At 32.8% G+C, this 10061-nt stretch overlaps 1 protein-coding gene across 13 annotated transcripts in view; it reads right to left on the reverse strand.

Annotated features, from left to right (window-relative positions):
- LEKR1 (leucine, glutamate and lysine rich 1) overlaps positions 1-10061 on the reverse strand; it is a 170540-nt gene that overhangs the window by 153153 nt on the left and 7326 nt on the right. For 7 of the 13 annotated variants that reach the window (XM_015586544.2, XM_015586543.2, XM_015586538.2 and 4 more), the window contains exon 3: positions 2135-2349. The exons of 3 other annotated variants lie outside the window; for them this stretch is intronic. In XM_015586544.2, coding sequence (XP_015442030.1) covers positions 2135-2349 — 215 coding nt within the window. Of the gene's footprint in view, positions 1-2134; positions 2350-8913; positions 9031-10061 lie in introns of all 13 variants that reach the window. 3 more of the 13 variants (XM_015586539.2, XM_015586547.2, XM_015586548.2) reach the window with 3 other exon arrangements.

Below are 10061 nucleotides of genomic sequence, written 5' to 3' on the forward strand. Positions count from 1 at the left end.
AAGTCCTCGATAAAGTAACTCATAAGAAAACTAATATTTCTAAAGGATAATAAATAAATATAAATAAAAGTATAAGTTAATGAAATAAAAAGAAATAGGTTTGATCTATTAAGCTAAAATCCTAGAAAAAAGTTTTCTCTCTTCTTTATCCTTCATTCATTCTCTCCTCTCTCATCCTTCCCTCCCTCAAACACAAATAATTAACCCAAGAAAAGACAGAAGATAAAACAGATACAAAGGAAAACTTTTAAATAAAAAGATACTACATGTTACTAAATACCAAGAAATTTAAAATGTTAAGGAAATGCTTGATTTTCTGGGAAAATATCAATTTCCAAAATTGATTCAAGAAGAGGTAAAAATCCATAAATAAACCAATAATTATAGGGAAACATAATAGGTCATCAAAATTCTACTACCCAAAAAAGATACAAGACACATTTTTTTATGAAGGAGATCTACCAGAGTGGCAATGTGTTGTTCAAAATGTCTGCGGCACATAAAAGATGGTAGCTTTCTTAACTTTTTTTAAGAGGCTAGTATAAGCCAGTCTTTATAAAGAAAACTACAGGCCAACCTCACCTGTAAACATAGAAACCTATAGCAAATATCCTATTTAATACAGAAATACACTGGATGGGTTTACATTAAATCAGAAATAGGATATAGGACCAAGAAATAGGACCAAGATGCGCTCTACAAATTTACTATTCCACACTGTTCTAAAGGTCCAATCCAAGTTGAAGAGACAAAAAAGAAGGGTAAGAGGTGGAGAGGTATAACTATTAGAAATAAAAAGGTAATATAGTCACTATTTGCATATAATGTGACTTATATAAATATGTGCATGTGTATATATATCTATATATATAGAATATATTCAAGAAAATTTCCAAAATATATAGTTAAGTGGTAAAAGCCGCACAATGATATGTTAAAAACTAGTCTATTAAAAGATAAATATTTTTAAAATTACATGGCTTATATATAATACATATTAAAGAAAGATATCTGTAATATAGTTAAAGACACAATGAAGAATCTAGAAAGAGACATAGCAAACCATTAAAAGTGGTTTTGTCTCCAATAAGAAGAAAGTATAAAAAGAGACTTTCTTGCCTTTTCTTCTATATACTTGTTTTATTTGGTGTATTTATGTACTTATATGATACAATCTTTTGTTAAAGAAAGTGTGAATAACACTAAACAAAAGATTCTCTGACAAGCAAAAACCCTCCAAATTTAAAATTCTAAACTGAATACTTCAAATTTTTTATTTTTTCACTCAAATAGTATGAAATACTTTATTATCAGGTCTGAAATTTAAAACACTATAACAAAATTTTCCCGATAAAGAACTAAGAAATATTGGGCCCGACTAACATTTAATGTAATTATCAAAATCTGTGATAAAATTTAATAGAAGTATTTAATCCCAAGAGATTTAAGAAAGTTTGTTTTTAAAAAGACATATTCATTAACTTCATTAATTCAAGGTTTTTAAACACCAACTGTCACCATTTTAAATGGAGAAATATTCATTCATAGGAAAAAAAGTAAAGCTAAAAACCCTTCTATAGAAGTGTCTGTACAAGCTCACTGAAGTGTCTTTAGGCAAACTAAATTGTTGATTAGACAGCATTAGGAACCCATTATTTAATTTTATTTCAATTTCAATTTATTTCAGTGACTTAGAATCATGTACCAATTTTAATGTTTTGAAATCATTTTCAAAACATGAAAACCTTATCCTATAAAACTAAATATTCAAGGCCATTTAAAACAAATGTTAGCTATCAAAAACTACCAAAATTTACTTGATTTTTCAGACAAATCTTCCTAATGATAAAATTAAAACATTATCTGGGGAAACATAAAACTTAACTCATCTCAACATACAGTTACTGAATTAATTGGTTTCTAATCATTCAGAGAGTAAATATATGCCTCAAAGTATGCTCAAACTATAATTAATAATTATACTCAGTAATTATTAATAAACAAACTCAAATGTATTAAAGTATAAATTATACCTGATATAGAGAAATTCTAGAAGAACACTGAAAGCCTATTTATTTTCTGCACCATACTTTCAAACTAAATAAATGACAGAAAAAAAATAACATATTCCAACCTTTCTGTTTTGGATTCATTGTCAACTTTGTACTGTTCAAAATCTTGGCTAAGAGACTGCAGCTTTTCTTGAAGTCTCTTTTCACGTTCTACACTTCCTTGATAAAATTTCATCTCTTTTTCCATCGCTTTCATTTTTTCTTCCATAGCTTTAAACTCATGAAGTATTAGATAGCTGACTCCACAGTACTTACAAACTTTTTCTTCAGGGGACATCTAGAAAATAGAACATATATTTACTAAAATGATATTTTTTATTTCTGAAAAATAAAGTTCAACTGAAGATGTTACTGCAACCATGTTGCTCAAATAAAGTAAATGCATACTGTACTGTCATGAAGTAATAATTACAACATTGCCTACATCTAGATAAAATTTTAAAACTGGAATGAAATTGACTGCACAAAATCTTGGAATTAGAAAAGGGTCTTTCAGAGTAATTATTTCTCCATGGTATCTCTAAGAAAGATTTACTCTTGAAATATTTTCCATAAAATAAAATTTAAAATGAAAACATCTTTACAATTCTTGTTTTAAGATGATTTTTCCTCAAAGTAGGAAGAAATCACTGGCCCTTCACTGCCAATTGCACTTGACCCCGAAGATGCCTCTTGGCTTTTTCAAATCTTATTTTCCTCATTCATAAAATTAAGGCATTGGACCAAATGAACTCTAAGTTCCTGTTCAGTTTTAACATTTTATGATTTTTATAGAATTTAACATTTTGTCCTAAAACCACAAATAGAAAAAACTCTTTGAACCTAATCTCATCTCCCTAAATTAGTTCTTTTCCTCTCAGGTTGTTATGGTTAAACCCATTTCATAGATAAGAAGACTACTGAAGTTAAATAACCAGTTGATAGGTGGAGAAGGTGGGATTAAATCCAGGTCTTCTTAAAATCAGCACCTATACCTGTGACCATTTGTATCATATTTATTATCTACAATGTGTACTTCAGCTAAATCCTCTTACTTTCTTCAGATATAATGTTCACATCTCTGGTCAACATTAGGGCAGTGAAAAGTAGAATTTTAGCAAAGTCAAGGGAGAAGTGATTCTTTTTTTCTGTGTCAAGTACATAAATATTCCTCAAGTAGCCTCTACCTGTTTTGCTGTTCACAAAGGAAAAGAGACAGCTTCATTAAATATTTGCTCCAGGGCACTAAAATGAAAACAACACTTGGATTATTGGAGGAGTGTTTACTCTTAATACCACCTCTCTTAAGACTATAGAAATGGCTCCTGTAACTAAGAGTGACGCCTATCAATGCTATTACACAAGAGTGGGTTGGAACAAAATAATAAATTTTCTACAGGAAAAATTTTCTCACTTAAACTCAAATAATAAAAGTCAGATGAAAAACCATAATGCAGCACTGCAGGATGCAGATGAATGAATTTTTTTTTTTTTCAATTCTCTACTTCACCAAAAAGGAGACCATTTATAGTCCTTGAGCCCAGAGCCTCAGTGACCACCCCCCGCCCCCGCAACGCGCACACACCTGCGCACATACACACACTCACCCGCACATGAACCCTACAAAACGTGATTCCCAGAACTACAGACAATTCAGAGAGTCATATTGGCAGGTAGACTGGGCTGGCTAGTCAATCCCAGGGTGGAGCAGGGCACACAGGATAGAGTTGGTTCTTCCAAAGGACAAATAGAGCTCCATCTGAAAGAAAAGCTCATTTCCCAGGAGAAATGGCTGGTCTTGCTTGGAGCCTATAATCTCCTTGTTCTCCTTCCAGTGTGTTAATTCCATTTCTTTCTAAGAGTGACTCTATCACTCTCTGATGGCCACTGATACCAAACACAGAGATGTTTTCTCACGCTGACCCCAAATCGGCCTCTCTGGAGCATCCTCCAGTCCTAGACATCCTCATAACCATGTTGAACAACCCCAGGACTCTTTATGGTATTTGAAGACAGCTATCAGGAACACTCTGTATCTCCTCTTCTCTAGGTCAACACTTCTAATTCCTTCAGCTGTTTCCTGTATGACATGGTTTTGAATTTCTTCTTCATTCTAGATAATTTTCTCGGAACTAGCTCCTGTGTTCTATCTGTTTCAAACTATGGTGCCCAGAACTAAATACTTCAGTGTGGCTGGTCTCACTAAAATGGAATAAGAGAGGCCTCAAACTTCCCTCACTCTAATATCTCATTAGTGATATCATTAGTAATATCTTCTAATGCGACCTTAGATTACAATGATCTTTTGTATTTTTAGCACTCATATGTTGCTATTATATACTATAACTGCATTTTATGTTAAATAAAGCCCCCTATTTTAAAAAATAATAATATTAAATACTGCAGTGCAAACCACATCTCATTCTATTGAATATACCAATCCATTCCTTCCAATGTTTTTTAGAGACCTACCTTCCTCAGTTCTGGGTGCTCTGTTTGGTAATGCGACTAAAACTCCCTCTACCCATCCACCTTACTCACGGATGATTGGTAGAAAAGGACTGGACATCATACCCAAAAGAACCAAGCTCTAAGTTGTAATGAGCCAACTAGGCCCATAAGTGCTGAAGACACAGGCATTTAGGAAATCTTTAGGGCTAGCTACCCAATTATCTTTGTAACCAACCAAAATTTATTCATATCGTCTTCAAGAATATTATGACAAAATTTGCCAATGCCTTCATAAAATTCATATATTCTATGCTTACTACAGTTCCTAAACCTGGTAACTGTAGAATCCACTGATTAAAAAAACGTTAAATGTGACAACGTTGAGGACAGGACTCCACAGCAGGTCACATCTCCTTGGTTGGTGCTGATCCATTACTCAGTACATTTCAGGTACAGTTCTTCAACTGATTATTATACTACCTCATTTTCTTTTTAACCAGCTTATATTTATTCACATTGTCTTTAGAAATATGACAAAATTTGTCAAATGCCTTCATAAAGTCCATATATTCTATGCCTACTACAGTTCCCAAATCTAGTAACTACACAAAATGGAAAGGCAGGACCTACTTGCTTGCTCTCTCGATGAACACAAAATTGGTCCAATTTTATTGGTTCTCCAATATATCCTCACAAATCATCCTTTGATAGTATATTGCGGAATCTTGCCTGGCATTGAAATTGAGTTTACTGGTTGTAATTTATGGTCATTTTATACATGGAATAACATTTGTACATTATTTTACTCTCTACATATCCTCAAAGATCACCTAGAGTGATTCTGCAATCCCATTCAAAGTATTGTCAGTCCCCAGTAATATAATTCATCCGCATCAAGAAACCTGAACTAATTCAGAGCAGATGAGTATTTTCTTACAATCCCTTTGCTCATCTTGAGTTTTGATTCCTTCTCATCAATTTGAAAATTATATTGCTTACTCCAAGGCACTTTCATCCTTAACCTTTTGCCCATTAATCACAGTTCTCATCTTGCTCCTGGCAAAGTACCCTATCCTTATTCTAAAGAAAATTCTTGCAAGGTGGAGCTTATTTGCAGTCTGATGTACAAAACAGAAATAGCATAAGCTTCACAGTTGTGAAAGCTATTAGAATGTTATTATACCACAACGATCATGGGGGAAAACTAAAATAAGTGAAGCAATACATTTTATAGAACAAGTCTTCTGGAAGTTCAGCAAAGAAAGACAAAACACAGTATCATTATGATCTAGGAAATAAGATAATCAAATTATAAAATAATAGGTCCATAAGAGTAGTCTCCAGACTTCATCTAGTATAACCTGGATCACTGAGTGATCTATGCTCAATACGTACATTGAACAAAAGTTTTCAATGCTATTATTGAATTTTCTGTAAGTAAAACTACAACTGAAAATATGTAATAATGCTTTCAAATTCTTAGTGTCTATATGGGCTAATTACTTAGGACATTTCTGTGAAACCTGACAAGATATGAAATACTATAATTATGTTTCCAAAAGAAGTAAAAGTTATCTGGGTTTTTGTGTGTGTATGTGTGAAATATAATTTGTGTTTCATCCTTATAACTTGGTGTTATACAGTCTCCTCGTTTTTTAAGTAAAATAATGACATGCTGTCATTCTTGAGTAAAGGGCTATCATTAGCAGGATGTTTTTGCTTCCCTTAAGATGTGCTTTGGAGGAGGCATTAACAAATGCAGTATATTAAACAGATGCATAACCATTTGAAAATAAATTATAAAATAAACTCAGATGTAGTGTTTGTACTTCTTAAATTATAGTTATTTAATATAAAAAATGATGCAAATTTTTAAAAGGTTAAATTAGGCTTCAGATCCTTTTCAATGCTCCTGTCTGTGCTTCAACTAGAAAAGGCATTCAGTAACCTCCTGCTGCCCAACTGAAGCATTCCCTACTCCAAAAATTGTTCCTTCTTTCTTCCTCCACCCATCCCATGCTTTTGATGCTTGGATAAGGAGAAAAGAAACCAATAAACTGTCCCATAAAGGTAAGAGTAACAGCAGTATAAAATGATTAGCTTTCCTAGAGGATGTGCATTAAAAATATGCCTTTACTCAAAACAATGAGTGTCTAGCTAATGAATTTTACTCAGATTGGGAGAAATATTTTAAGACAGGACAGTTGATCTTTTTAGCCACAGAGACAATCTGACCATTTCATAAGATCATCGGGACCCTTCCTCATCAATAAGTCAATCTTCTGCACCACCAATTTAAAAATCAATTTGGTAAAGAAGCACCTACAAAACCCTCTACATTATACTGAATGATGAAAGATTGAGTGCTCTTTCCTTTCAGATAAGGAACAGGCAAGGATATCTACTCTCTCTGCTCTTATGCAACATAATGCTGTAAGTTCTAGCCAGCGCAAGAAGAGGAAACATAGGGCATACATATCAAAAAGGAAGAAACAAAATTGTCCCTATTTGCGATAGCATGATTGCCCACATAGAAAATCCCAAGGAGTCCACAATAAAACTCCCAGAACTAATAAGTTCAACAAGGTCAATGAGACAAGATAAACACACAAAAATCAACTGTATTTCCATATACTGCGTGAACACATGGACAATGAAATTAAAACATAATACCAAAAATATTGTTCCAAAAAATAAAATACTTAGATGTAAATCCAACATAACACGCACAGAACTTGTATGCTGAAAAGTACAAAATGCTGATGTAAGAAATCAAAGATCTAAATAAACAGAGACACATACTGTGTTAATAGGTTTGAAGACTCAAAATATTAAAGATATCATTTCTCCCAAAATTTATATATAAGTTTAATGTAATTCATATTAAAATTCTAGCCAGATTTTTTTTTTAAGATATAGATAGGATTGTTCCCAAATTCACATAGAAAGGCAAAGGAACTAGAAAAGCTAAAACGATCTTGAAAAAGAAGAATAAAGTGAATCATTTTACCTGATTTCAAGACAAACTGTACTGCTACAGTAATCAAGACAGTGTGGTACTGGCAGATGGAAGACATAGAGATCAATGGAATAGACCAGAGAACCCAGAAATAAAACTACATAAATATGCCAAAATGATTTTTTGGCAAAGATGTAAAAGCATTTCAATGAAGGAAAGATAGCTTTTTTAACTAATGGTTCTGGAACAATTGGATATCTATAGGTTAAAAAAATGAACCTCAATCTAAACCTTACACTCTATACAAAAAAATAAATAAATAACTCAAAATGGATCATGGAGTTAAATGTAAACATAAAAATATGATTTTAGATGGAAAAAGCCTAGGAGAAAATCTTCAGGATCTAAAGTAGACAGAGTTCTTACACTTGATACCAAAAGCATGATCCATAAATGGAAAAATTGATAACTTGATTTTGATCAAAATTTAAAACTTTTGCTCTGCAAAAGACCCTGTGAAGATGATGAAAGGATAAGCTACAGACAGGGAAAAGATTATTGTGAGCCACATATCTGACAAAGGACTAGTATCTAGATTATATAAAGAACTCTGGAAACTCAACAGAAAAAAAAAAATCCAATTAAAAATGGTCAAAAGACATGAAGAAACATTTCACTTAAGAGGAGATACAGATGCCAAATAAGCACATGAAAAGATACTTAACATCTTTAGCAGTTAGGAAAATGCGAATTAAAACCACAACAAGATATCATTGCATGCCTATCAGAAAGGCTAAAATAAAAATAAAAGGCAACATTAAATGCTGGTAAAGATGCAGAGAAACTGGATCACTCACACTTTGCTGGTAAGAATGTAAAATGGTACAGCCTCTGGAAAGGTTTGGCAGTGTCTTAAAAAACTAAACATGAAACTACCGTACAACCTAGCAATTACACTCTTGGGCATTTATCCCAAGAAAATGAAAATATATGTTCACATGAAAACCTATATGTGAATATTTACAGCAACTCTGTACTTAATAGCCAAAAACGGGAGTAGAAAAAAAACCCAGATGTTCTTCCAACAGATTAAACAAACTATAGTATTTTCATACCATGTAATACTACTCAACAATAAAAAGGAATAAACAATATAGGCAACGACCTAAATAAAGCTCCAGAGAATTACACTGAGTGAAAAAAACCTACTCCCGAAAGGTTACATAGCAGCAGACAAAGGGGTCAAGTGTGGTCTTGCTGTCTAGCTCATGATTCCATTTATATAACCTTCTTGAAATGACAAAATTATTGGAGACCAGATCATTGGTTGCCAGGGATTATGGATTAGGGGTGGGGGATGAAGTGGTAGAGGTGTATGACAGAGGAGGTTAAGGCGAATGTCGCTATGAAAGGGCAACACGAAGAATCACTGTTCTATATCTTGACTCTTACCAATGTCGATATCCTGGTTGTGATATTGTAGTATAGTTTTGCCAGATGTTACCATTGGGGGAAGCCGAGGGAAGGGTATACGGGATCTCTTGGTACCACTTATAAATGCATGTGAATCTACAATGATCTCAAAATAAGAAGTTTAATAAGAAAGCAATCAAAATAAAAATAAATCAGTCTGAGACTAAAATACCAAAGATTAATCTATAAAGAAATTTTATTGAGCAATTTCAAGAAATGTTGGCTTCATACATAAATTATACATGACACATCCAAGCTTATCCATATATGCTTCCAAAGTATATTTTTCCAATACCTATTTTTCCCCTAGGAAACCTAACCTTAGTAAACTCTATGATTCTCTATGGCCAGCTAGCAAAAGTATTTTGGACAACCACAAATGCATATTTTTCAAGATTCATAGAAACATTTTTAAAAACAGTTTTCCTAATGAACTATCTTGGGTCACATATTAAGTGAATAATCATTAGGTTTTAAAACTGTAATTGCTTTAAGAAACAAAACACACACACACACACACACACACACAATTTTTCCAGAATGTCAATGTTACATTTCTATGATCATTTTTTCATTTTTCTTCCTCTACTTTAACTCAACACAAAACCTGACCCTAGCCACAGTGGCCCAAAATGACCTGGAAAATTAGGTTTATTTTTTCTGGCAATGACAATCTGTGCTTGGAAATATAAAACTGTTATTCTGAATAAATTTCAAAGTTTCAAAGTACTAAAATTACTACACTGAAACAGGACAAAATGAGCTGTTACTGCTAGGGAAAGGGATTGTTATCCCAGAAAGAACAGTGTGCTCTCCAACCCCTGCACTGCCACTTCTGTTTCATAAAATAAACAACTCTGGTCTTTTTATTTTACTTTGTGTGCTGTGGTAATAAATATCTCCTGAAGCTAAAATCCTATTACAAGTGTTCATTTTGTCACCACTTAAAAAAAAGAGAGAATTAGCTTTACTTTTTGCAAAATAATTGATTTTCCTACTAATTTATTACACTTTTGATTTCTGTGTATGTCCCCAAGCAAAAACAGCAAAAGGAAAGTTGTTCATTGCTTTTTCTTAAAAAGAGAAAGTCCATATGTCTCTAAAATGGGTTGAAATTCAGGAGGGAA

Source organism: Pteropus alecto, unplaced genomic scaffold, assembly GCF_000325575.1.
Source record: "Pteropus alecto unplaced genomic scaffold, ASM32557v1 scaffold81, whole genome shotgun sequence".
NCBI lineage: Eukaryota > Metazoa > Chordata > Mammalia > Chiroptera > Pteropodidae > Pteropus > Pteropus alecto.